At 42.2% G+C, this 12,129-nt stretch overlaps 1 protein-coding gene across 10 annotated transcripts in view; it reads right to left on the reverse strand.

Annotated features, from left to right (window-relative positions):
• The window catches only part of hspg2 (heparan sulfate proteoglycan 2), a 111,576-nt gene that overhangs the window by 59,404 nt on the left and 40,043 nt on the right, over positions 1 to 12,129 (reverse strand). For 9 of the 10 annotated variants that reach the window (XM_053483101.1, XM_053483099.1, XM_053483092.1 and 6 more), the window contains exons 4-23: positions 7,304 to 7,413; positions 7,070 to 7,128; positions 6,726 to 6,886; positions 5,893 to 5,931; positions 5,443 to 5,571; positions 4,963 to 5,145; positions 4,727 to 4,846; positions 4,471 to 4,602; positions 3,951 to 4,095; positions 3,081 to 3,232; positions 2,456 to 2,596; positions 2,069 to 2,235; positions 1,701 to 1,880; positions 1,359 to 1,555; positions 1,073 to 1,220; positions 838 to 965; positions 597 to 683; positions 439 to 503; positions 280 to 341; positions 47 to 187 (exon numbers count right to left, since the gene is read on the reverse strand). In XM_053483101.1, coding sequence (XP_053339076.1) covers positions 47 to 187; positions 280 to 341; positions 439 to 503; positions 597 to 683; positions 838 to 965; positions 1,073 to 1,220; positions 1,359 to 1,555; positions 1,701 to 1,880; positions 2,069 to 2,235; positions 2,456 to 2,596; positions 3,081 to 3,232; positions 3,951 to 4,095; positions 4,471 to 4,602; positions 4,727 to 4,846; positions 4,963 to 5,145; positions 5,443 to 5,571; positions 5,893 to 5,931; positions 6,726 to 6,886; positions 7,070 to 7,128; positions 7,304 to 7,413 — 2,546 coding nt within the window. The remainder of the gene's footprint in view (positions 1 to 46; positions 188 to 279; positions 342 to 438; positions 504 to 596; positions 684 to 837; positions 966 to 1,072; positions 1,221 to 1,358; positions 1,556 to 1,700; positions 1,881 to 2,068; positions 2,236 to 2,455; positions 2,597 to 3,080; positions 3,233 to 3,950; positions 4,096 to 4,470; positions 4,603 to 4,726; positions 4,847 to 4,962; positions 5,146 to 5,442; positions 5,572 to 5,892; positions 5,932 to 6,725; positions 6,887 to 7,069; positions 7,129 to 7,303; positions 7,414 to 12,129) is intronic. The other variant, XM_053483095.1, reaches the window with a different exon arrangement.

A 12,129-nucleotide genomic window follows, 5' to 3' on the forward strand; every position in this document is an offset into this window, starting at 1 on the left:
TTAAAATAAGATGCTAGTTACAGCATGCAGGTTTAGGCTAGCTGACCTGATCTCTGGTCCAGGTGGAGCTGGCACACTCCTTGGTCACTCCCATGCAGAAACACTGCAAACAGCCGTCAGGATTTCCACCGAAAAGATGGAAGGATCCTGGCTTACACTGGTCGCACAAAGCTCCAGCAACGTTGGCCTGCGGAAGAACCGGAGCAAACAAAAGCCAGCTGAGATAAATACACTCGAAGATGAAACCAAATGCGGATTTAGATAAGTGAAAAACGTTACCTTGCAGTTGCATGGTCTGCTGCTGGAACTGATGGTTCCTCTGTTGTCACAGCGGATAAGTTCTTAAAAAAAATAAATTGAACATGAAATTAGTATGAAGTATGCAACAACCATAAAATGTTTGTAGAAGAAGGACACATGCATGGAGGTACGCTCTACCTTCGTTTTGTGGAATGCATCTGCCGTTGGGTTGTAGAGGATTTCCCTCATATCTGGGCGCACACCTACGAACAAAACCACAAGATCGTTTTTTTCTTTTGACCAGCAGGTGCACTTAGGGACAGTGACATTGAAAACAAAACAAAAGACGGCCTCACCTCTCACAGCGGCGTCCGGTGTAGCCTGGTTCGCACGCGTCGCACGTGGCCTGACCGTCCACATCCAGGAAGCAAGTGTCTGAAAACCTGTACATCAACAGAGACGCCATCAATCCCCAATAATCATTTATCCTAATCGAACTGTCCACGATAACGGTTTTATTCCTGTTCTACTACTACAAAGTGTTGAACACGCATTTCCTATGAATGTCCATGTTTGGGATCAGTATGAAGCTCGAACCTGCGAGATGTCTCTGTGTAAGGACAGGGACAGGGCTTACAGTCGTCCGGTCGACCCCGGCTGGGATCGCCGAAGTAGCCGGGACGGCATTTGTCACACTGCGGCCCCTCCGTGTTGTGCTGACAACTCTGAAAGAGAAAGCCGAACAGAGCGAGAAAGAGAAAGAGGAGAATTTCATAGGTTTAAAAAAGAAAAAAAGAAAATTCTAAAATCTAAAAACTGACAAAGTATTTACCAGGCAGTGTCCGCTGATGGGGTCACAGGCACTGGCATGGCCGTGGCAATTACAGCCAGCGCAAGTGCCCAGATAACGTCCCCCAGGTACCCGCTCGAACCCGGACGAACACGACTCGCAGGAGAGGCCGGAGTAACCGGGTGGACACCTTTGGAAGACGGGACACATGCATTCTCAGTCAGGGGACGTTCACACTGGGTAACAGTTTGCATTGAGGCAAAGCAGGTGATAATGTTTGTGTTTTATACAGAGGGAGAGAGAGAGAGCGAGAGAGCGAGAGAGAGACCTGCACTCCTCCACGTCATTAGGCTGGCCCTGAAAGCTGAACACTGTACTGGTGGTGTCCATGGTTATGTCACTCAGACCCACGCTGGCCATGCGGTTGTTATAGACGGTGCGGATGCTGATGCTCTCCAGGTTCGCCAGGGTCATCAGGAGATCCTCGCGGCTCACCGGCTGCCCGGACGAGTGCTGCCAGTTTTCCTAAAATAAACCACGAAATAATAGTAACAGACTGAACACAATTAAACCCTAAGAGAGTCTAATGCTGCTTTGTTGTATTAATAGTAACTTATAATAACAATCTTCTCGAGATTTACATGTGGCACATCTGAGCGTAGCGACTGACCTCGGTGAACTTGATCTCTCTCTGGTTTTTAACGTCGGGGAAAGTGGTAGGGCCACGGCGGTAGACCAGTCTGTGGCCGTTACCCCTCAGCACCACGTCAGGCTTGTCCACTGGCTCGGAGCCATCCCTCTGCAGCAAGTACCGCACCTTATACTTCAGGTAACCGCCGTAGGAGTCCACCTGAACACGGACATGAGCACAAAAACACATAGGGGGTGTTTGTCAGGTCTGTTCACGTCATACCACCATATCATGTTTTATTCCATTACGCTTGCGCAAGGTAACATCTGCCATCTTACGGATTCATTATATCTACATTGAGCATAATTTGTATCGTTTCTGTGTTTTCTGTTGGATTGTAAAATGACCTTGCTGCCAAGAAACTGGCGTGGTAGAGTCCAGTACGATTCCAGATCCAGGAAACGACGAGATAAATCCACCAGCTGGAACTCCTCCACCTCCGGATTAACCATCATCTGTGTGGAGGAGAGAGGCGGAGGAGAGCTGGGCCGAGACGGGAAGGACACGTTGACTCCTAAGAGGCAGGTTGGGGGGGGCAAACAATAGGAGCGGAAAAGAGAAAAGTCACTGTTGAATGCGGAATATAGAGAATGATTTAATATGACAGAAGGATGCACAGACGTTTATCACTGAAGCTCTGAAAAAAGGTGTGAGGGAATATACTGTACGTGTTTCAGATTAATCCAATTCAGGATCTTTTCGTACCACAACACTTCATGCCACCACTACTGTACCTTTAAAGTCCTCCTCCTCAGTGAAGCGCAGCGCGATCTGGCTGCGGTAGCGCCGGGTGCCGTGGCAGTTCTTGCTGATGCCGGCGCAGAAGCAGGGCACGCAGCGGTTGCCGATGTTAAAGTGCCCACCCGGACAGTTATCTGGGAAACAACACAAAGGGATGGGAAAATCGAGACACTTCTAATACACAATAACACTCCATCACTCATCCTCTATACGCCTTAACCAGTACAGGGTCACGGGAGGCCACGAGACTATCCCAAGTGACTCGGGCTCGAGGTGGGGTACAACCTGGACGGGGTGCCGGGCCATCACAGGGAACAAGCACGCACACAATCACAACAATGTCAAGTAGCCTACTGTACCATTGCAGACTGTGGGAAGAAACCGGAGCACCCAGAGGAAACCCTCCAAGCACACGTGGAGAACATGGCTGGACCATGGGAGGTGCGATACTACAGTGCTCATAACCTCTACGCCACACATTAACAAAAAGCAAAACCTGATACAGTTATGGCAAATATCCTACTGTACGTCTCCATAAAGTGCCAATCATTAGATAGATAGACAGACAAGTTGGATGGATCGAATTTGATTTCAGGCTTGTTATTGAGCTGAGCTTACTTGATTCTCGTGTCAGGGTTAAAACGCCATCTGGAATGGCGAACACCAAGCCCTTAGCGTTTATGGCTTCGCACGTGTACGCGCCCTGATCTCCTTCCTTCACGTCACGAATGGTCAGCATCCCGTGGCCGTTTTCGCTGGTCATTGTAATCCTAGTGAGACAGAGTGAGACAGAGTGAGACAGAGAGAGAAAGTGAGAGTTACATGTTAATAACTTGGCCTGTTTTCTCCAAGCTGAACGGTTTGACATTATAAGGCATGTTAAAATCCAATAAAGCACAATGAACAATGCCGTCTTTTTCCCCCCCTTTCGCTGACATTTTAAGATCTTGACACACACACACGCAAAAACAAAAAAACAATATTGTTAATGCATAATCATTATAAAGCAGCTGAAGAGCTTATTCTCTTGCGGGACGACACGACTGACCAAATGACAATCCCAGAGACTTAAAATACCCTCCGGTCTGCTTCCAATTATCCACATGAGTCAGAGAGAACATTCTCTCCAGTCTGTTTTGAACCTCGTGAAATGTTTTTATTTACTCGTTAAAGGATCCTGTGATCCCCTGGCATTTTCATGAGTTTTATAATAAAAAAACTGCTTTTTTTTTGTTTTTATACAACACAATGAGGCGGAGAGTTCAATACTGTAACTCTTCAAATGGTTTGTTTTAATAGCCTATAAAGTGTTTTTATGCCTTTAGAATTATTCAACTGTCAGAGAATGCTTTACATCACCATAAAGTGCTTTGCTTTGCAGCCAGGAAAACTTTTAAAGCTGATTTTATAGCAAACTATTCAACAGCTTCTGACCAATCGAAATCCAGAAACCATGCGCACTGTGGTCTAACTGGAGTTTAGTCGTACCTGTTACTGGCTGGAATGTGGCCCCAATTAAGCCTCCAGGTGATGATGGGGACGGGCACGCCCGAGGCTATGCACCTGAAGGTCACCGTCTGGCCCCGTGTCGCGCTAACGGACTCCTCCGGAGGGCTGGTCACAGTGGGTGCAACTTAACCACGAGAAAAAAAAAGAAAAAACAACACATTAGGTTCATTTTTCTCCCAACTATCGAACCCAGGCCCTGGAGGTGCGAGGCGACATTGCCAACACTATGCCACAGTGCCGCCGCCTTATACATGACATTAGGAGCAAAGATAATAGATAAATTTACATAAAAAAAAATATTACATTTACATAAATGAATTATATTTCTAAACATTCAATTCCGTAGTTGTCTTTAATCGAGGACATCCTTATAAGGTATCAAACAGGAGGAACGGGAAATGACCGAATGGAAGAGACCGTGCTATAAAGAGTTAGAGAAAGCCACCGAGGTCGACGACGGCTACACAGTCGCCTTCGTAAGGAGTGAAGAATGCCTTACCACAGCCGTATTCATCGGAGCGGTCAGGACAGTCCGCCTCCTCGTCACACTGGTAGCTGGCTGGAATGCAGGTCTGGTCACTCAGACACGTGAACTGCTCGGGCGCGCACACATCCCCGGGTCTTTTAGCCGCTACACACACACAGGGTAAACATGGCAGAGAGTAGGTGTTATAGAAATTAAAGTTGATGTAAATTGCTCTAATCCCGAGCAGTGGGAGATAAGTGGATGAGGAAGCGACTGATGCGCAGCTTACGACAGTTGATCTCGTCGGAGTTGTCATGGCAGTCGTTGTCTCCGTCGCAGCGCCACAGCTTGAGAGCACACCGGCCGTTCTGGCACTTAAACTCGTTAGGCTCGCAAGGCGACGGGGTTCCTGAAGAACGAACACATGCGTGTTGGTACAAACTTATACGTACAGTAGAGTAAATTTCATCCTGAGCTCAAGCTTTAAAAAAATAAATAAAATGAATAAATAAATCAGATTCCTACCGCACTTGAACTCATCACTTCCGTCGCTGCAGTCGGACTCTCCGTCGCACAGGTAGTCTCGGGAGATGCACTGCCCGTTCTGGCAGGTGGACTGATCGGAGCGGCACGGTCCGGGGCGTGCCGGGGTTTTGATCTCTGACGTGGTAAATGGTATTTGAATGGGTGGAAGAGTCACAGGTTTTTCTAAGAAACGCGACAAAGATAAGGTCATAATTTTGCATTGGATTCCAGATCAGCAGTGATTCATTGACTGGCTGAGTGTATGGTGTCATCGCTGTGCACTTTACATACAACCTGGAAAAGGAAATTCCTAGACATAAAGATCTAAATGCAATTTTAAAAATGTATTATTACTTTATTCTACACGTACATACAGCTCTATACCGCCTTATCCGGTATACGGGGTTGTAGGGGGCGTAGAGCCTAACCCACACCAAGGTTCATTTGGGAACACCGATTAGAGAGCATGTTCTTACTCACCACAATTAATCTCATCGCTCATGTCTGGACAGTCTGGTCTGTTGTCACAGACATAATGCTGAGGTATACACGCTCCGCTTCTACAGCTGAACTCGTCACTGGAACAGGGCTCAACTGGACTGGGCTTCACTAACAAGAATAGCGAAAGTCAATGGGAGTGGACCAGACCAAGGATGCAAACTCAAACCGATGTTCTCATGCAAACACAAAGCAACATCTCAAACATTTCTTTTTTTTTTTTTTTTTTAAACTGTTCATTCAAAAACACTCAATCTGAAGACATGCAGTCTCTGTTTCGATTTTTCACCAAGCACGGGTTATCCGCTATCACTGTCGCGTGATCATCATCATGCAAAGCATCTCATTCTTCTCCATCAGTGTGCGTTTTGGACATCCATGCACGAGAACATCCAGTCCATTTCACACAAGTGAAAACGGTGCCGTACAAACCTGGTGAGGCTAGCGGCTCCACGTGGAGGCCGGTATCAGCTATGAACCAGACATAAAAATGATCTTTATCATCGTGCACTGGTTGTCTCGCAAAACCACGATGAACATGTACAAATATCGGAGAGTGAATAAAACATGCCTAAGTCGGATCGTCAGCGGGAGTAACAGAGCGGAGACGTGCCGGACCTTTGTCGCTAAATACAGTACAGTGATACCTCGGCATACGAATATAATCCGTTCCGGAGATGAGTTTTTAATGCAAAATTTTGTATTGCGAAATGGATATTTCCATAGGAAATAATAATAATAATAATAATAAAAAGAAGAATCCATTCCTGCTATCCAAAATATTTCCAAAACTGTAATGCTATTTTTGCATATATATTAAAAATACATGTAAATAAAATAAATTCTGAAATGAACAAAACACATAAGTTTAATTTTTACACTTTCAAAATGCAGTGCTGTAATAAAATCCATTCTAACCAGAAAGACGGAGCCGCGGGTTGCGAATCGCCGTCTAATTTACTGTATCTTTAACGCAGTATTAGAAGCTATGACTTTAAATGGATGCCCAGTTTTAGTGACTAAATATGAGCGAATTTTAAGGATCTGTGTATTATGTATAAAGTGTATTATGTATAAAACACAAGTTTATTTGATGCGTAATGTTTAATGCTGTTGTTAACTAAAGTTTTTGCTTCAACTATGGAAGTGCACAACTAGTTGACAAAAAAAAAAAAAAAAAAGAGTAGTTATGCAACCCCTAGTTTACTAAATATCAAAAATGTACTGTAGAACTGCATTGATGTGAGAGCACTCAGGGTGCTTACGTTCTCCTAGGCGTCTAAATTGGAAGCCATTGGGAGAGATGGTGTAGGATGAAATGGATCCCTCCTCAACCACGGAGTAAAGGACCTGCCGGAGCTGAGACTCGTTGGCGTTGTCTTCCGAGCCCACGTCCAGTTCCACAAACACATCCTTGCCAATTTGCCTTAAAATACAAGAAGGGTATTGTGAGAGAAACACTTTGGAGACGTACCGTTCTGCAAAAATTGAGTCATAATTCCGCTTTATATCAGCTTAAAGTAAACCATCCTGTAGGGGATTATTTTCCTATAACAGCATGCCTCCATATGTTTTATTGCTGCATTTAAAAATCAGAAAACAGTCATACTTGATGAGGACCACATTGACAGTCTGGGTTCCTGCTATCTTGGAGTAGTCAGATTCAAGCTGCGGGAGAAACAAACATCCTCAGTTACATGCAAACACCTGCAGCTTCGATTAGAACCAGTAGGTCTAAAGAGGTCCGAGTTTAACATTAACCCAGTCCTACTGCTTTAACAGACTGAGATATACAGTATGAGGCATGTAGGATGGGTTGAAATTGTGAAGTGATGATGCACACCGTGTCAACAATGGCGGCGGAGATTTCTTGGAAGGCGGCGGAATCGATGTCGTCGAGTTCAGGCCCGTAGGTGAACGAGTCTGTGAAGTTCACCAGGGCGCGATAGTAAACTGTGGGAAAGAAAGAAAGAAGCAGCGTCAAATGGAGCTCGGTTTTACTGTAAGACAAATACAAATACAAATACAAATCCCTCAGCTTTTATACTCTATGTACAGTAAAAGACAAACAAGCTCAATTTTTACACCAAATAAAAGACAACGAAAATAGATTTTCTTTGTCATTTATTTCTCTTTTTTTTTTAAACACCAAGACAAAAAATAAAAATAAAATTACACCAAAACAAAGTACAGCATATTTAAATTTTTTACAACATGCCAACCCATAGTAAAGAAACTCCAAGATGAGATCCCATGTTAATCTCTTCTTTGTCAACAGAAATGAGCCGTCTTTAAGACTTGAATGAGATTTTAGCCGTTTTCTCAATCTTCTCAAATGTGTCTCAAATAGGGCTTATTACCTCTAAATCTCAGATTACTAAGCAACTCCAGGACAAATTAGCTGGACATCCACCACAAGAGAAGACTGATGTAGCCGGTGAGAGAACTTTTCCTGGCATTAAGCCGTTCTCGTAGCCCTTACGTACAGCAAGAAACCGATTTTCCTTTAAACCTTTTCATCTCCTTTTTGACTAATTCTTATTACTGGAAGATTATCACAATGTTGTGGACTTTGTGTAACTCCTGTATAAATCATACTTTAAGTTGAGCAGTGTGACACTTAATATCTATCAGTTTTATGACATTTTGTAACATTTAGTGTCTTGATTTGTCGGATTTTGCTGGTGTCTGTTACATTGTGTGAATTGTACATTTATTTCACTGTCAACTGAGGATTTTATACATGTTCAATAAAACTATAATATTTCTAATTTGTTTCATGCATCTTATTTTAATCTTATTATGATCTTATATATGGCTCATTTGCTTCTCCTTCAAATGCAGTTCTGTTTCTCATGTACATCTCAGATTTCTCAAATGTTTCTCAAAAGTATGTCTCGCTTTGGGTTTCGGTTATGTCTCTTTGTTTCTCCTAAGTGGGGTTTAGGAAAAATAGAAAAGTTCAAAGTACAAAGTTGAGCTTGTAATGAGACATCTCTATTCAGTCTAATGAGACAAGAAAAAGCTCATTCTGAGCAACAAAATTTTGCTATGGGGAAAAAAACATCTCTATTTACACACCAGGTCAATACCATACCAGCCTCAATTCCTATACCAAGCCAAATAGAAATAGGATACCATATAAAATTTACTCTAGAAATAATTTTACAAGTGCAAACTTTACACCAAACTAAAAACAAGTACGTTTACGTGTTACAACAATGTAAAGACAAGACTTTTACACTAAGCCAGAAACTAAGCCGTACTTCATTTTATACCAAGTCAGTGACAAAATTTCAATTTCACACCAGGCCAAAAATAAGCGAGTAACAAAGAAAATTTATACACCTTGACAATGACAAGGTAATTAAATTTTTATACCAAACAATACAAAAAAAAACAACAACTGTATGGCAGGTAAAAAAATTCATAAATAAATAAATTGCATAAAATATTTTTTTTTTACAACACAAACAACTTATAAAGACAAATTTAATACAAAATATTAACCAAATCCTGGATCAAATTTTAAATACCAAAGACAAATTATTTTTACACCAAGCCAATTACAAGTAAGCCTCATTTTTATACCAAGCTACAAACAAATAAGTACAAATTTGACCCCAAAAGATAACAATGGATTTTAACTGACAATAGAATTGAAAATTTGCTACTCAAAACCAGCTTGATGGTATTTAAGCACTAGTAAAACCCTCGGATAAGTGCATTAGTGTGGTAGGGAATTATACAGAGAAATATGAGAGTTTTTACTCTCGTAACTGTGTTCTGTTATTCTGCACAATCCTGACTTGAACACCTTCGTATTATTTTTTTTATTAAAATGATGCAACAATTTATTCTTATATTATCTAAACGGGTAGATGCCGTGCCAAAATGAGGTCAAATGTTCGACTGGTCCAGTTTCTCAACAGAACAGGCATTTCTTCTCACAACAGAGGTTAGCGTGGATTATCTCTACAGACTGAGCAAGCAGTCGGTCTTTAAATAGCCCCAGGCTCCCATTCTCACACACATGCCAGCACCTCTCATGGGTGGCCTTTACGTGAGTCTGGTTTCAGTCCGTCATTCCAGGTTAAGCGGGGAAGTCAATATTTGAGGTATTTCTTACAGCTTACTGCTACTTCCCTTGGTTGACCCATTTTGCGTCCACAGTTTAGAAGGGTCTTACGGTGCGGATGTGCATGATGTCACATATCCACACACTCAAATGCACAAAGCAAGTCAATTCATCTGGACGTAATTGATTGTCGTCTTCTCTAATGTTCCCTGGCATGCCTTCTGTTTGCTGATATAACATACTATTTGGTCACCATATGGTCATTTGCTCTGTACACACAATGTGATGCTGAGCTAAGCCTGAAACTGACGGGATTATTGACCAAAAAAAAACAGCTTTCCAAACACAGCTCAGTTTCTTTAAATGCTCTAAATACAGTACGTTTGGAGCTTTCAACACTTTTGCATCACATTTGGCTACACATTTCCCAAACAGCCTTTTCACCCTTATGAACAATCTCACCTGGATACTATACTGTTCGTAATCAGTGCAAAAAATCTTAGCATCTTAGCAAATAAAATGAAAGTAAGATGACAACAAATCAAATGTAAGATAATTGCTGTTGGTCTTTCGGCTGCTCTCTTCGAGGGGTCGCCACAGCAGACCATCCGATCCACCTTCCTGATGCAGACCACCCATTTTATCTGGGCTTGGAAACGGCACTGCATCTAGTGGCTAGGGTTTGGGCATTGGGTGGAATTAAACCCAGGCCTTCTCCATGGCAGACGAGAAACCTACCACTGAGCCACCAATGCTCCAAACCAAATATAAGATTCTTCGTCTTCTTTCGGCTGGTTTAGAATTGTAATACAATCTAAGAAAAAAAAATGATACATCAAATCGGGACATTTATAAAAACGTGATATCGCGATGCAAATCAAATCGACTTCTGGGTATGGTGATAACTCGGTATCGGGTGTTCCATGGTGATTCCCATCCCTACTATCTCATGTCCGAAGATGATGGGCTCGCTAATTTTGTCATTTCAGGATGTTTTTACTTACTGCTCTGTCTGCAGACTTGCTCATTAGGGGCCTAAAAATCAACTTCCAGATTTCTGTAACAATGTCTATTGTTGAGTGACTTGAAATTCCACCCTACGCTGACAGACGAGGACAACGTTCTCCTTCCTGCCACCCAGGAGCAGCTTATATCACTGTGAAACCATCGCAAATGTACTCCAAAACAAAACAACAACAGAAAACGCAAAGCCTGTGAACAATCAATTCCTGCTGGGCTGTATTAGGATCAAATTTATGAGCACCAAAAGGTCTTAATCTTGTGTTGTATGAACACGCCCCAAACAGTAGCCCATCCACTGCTTAAATCATCAGTGCAGGCTAATATCCTTTCCTCTCTTTCTCCAGCACGACTCTGCTCACTTTTTCCATGTGGGAAATCCCCAGTCAAGTGGCCTCGAACGCCAAGAGAGCAAACTAGGGCAAAAACGTAGAGGAAAAAAAAAAAAAAAAAGAATTCCGAACTCTTGATTCTGAAATGTTTTGGGTGTTAGAGCAGCGCAGTAGAACTGTGGAGGCTTTATGGACCAAGAGCTCAGTGGAACACATGAAGGCCTGTTTGCCAGACAAAGGAGTGATTCAGGCACACGGCTGCTCGAGCCTTTTCCAGCATGCTGCTTTCAACTCAACCTTCAGAGTACTCCTCCGTTTCTTGGCGCACACCCTTCACAGTTCACACCAATTTAAAAGGCCCAGAGAAAGAACGAGTAGGAGAAATAGGCAAGAAGAGTGAGATCAAAACCATTCATCGGCCAAGTCGATGACTTTATTTTTCAGCAATTCCTTTTCATCAGATGGTCCTGGTTATCTCAGAGATTCCTGGCTTTTCTATACAGTATATATTAGATAACAAATAATTCAGAGTTTTGCATAAAAAAAATCGAAAGGAGCGAGTGTGACAAAGTAGCCAGAAGAACTCTGGCATACCCTCCAGCATGCTCAATAAACCCTAACAGCTGTTTCACTTATAAAACTGCACAAATCTGTTTCCAACACTACTGATTATTTTCACGCAAATTGTTTTCACACCAAACATCGACTGTGCTTATTTATTTTTCTTTACAAAAGTTTCCTTAATGTAGAAATTTCTTTCAAAGGCATCTTTGTTTATGGGATTTCTTTTTTGCATGTTCCCAAGACTTTTGCATAGTACTGTAACTAAAACAGCTGTTAGGTTTTACTGAGCATGCTGGAGAATATGCAAAGGCCTTCTCTTAACTCGCTCCTTTCGATTTTCATGCCAGGAGCCTGAAAACTAAAAACTGCTACGTAATATGTAATATGTAATACGTTGCTTTCTTTACAGGCATGCAAATATTCTTTTGTAATGTTATTTATTTATTTATTTGTTTTTAGTTATATTGATTTCGTACATAATGATGCAGACATAACGCACATACAGGGTGTCTAAGACATTTGAGGAGGACTGTATAATGTCCAAAACACTTAACCTTTACTACAAGCAAATATTGGACAGGACAATACTTGCCCATGACCACAGTACAAAAATAACAACAAAAAACTTCCAGTTAAAGCTTGAACTAATCCTCTGAGTGGCCACAGAGGGATTTT

Source organism: Clarias gariepinus, chromosome 22 (assembly GCF_024256425.1).
Source record: "Clarias gariepinus isolate MV-2021 ecotype Netherlands chromosome 22, CGAR_prim_01v2, whole genome shotgun sequence".
NCBI classification, from domain to species: Eukaryota; Metazoa; Chordata; class Actinopteri; order Siluriformes; family Clariidae; genus Clarias; species Clarias gariepinus.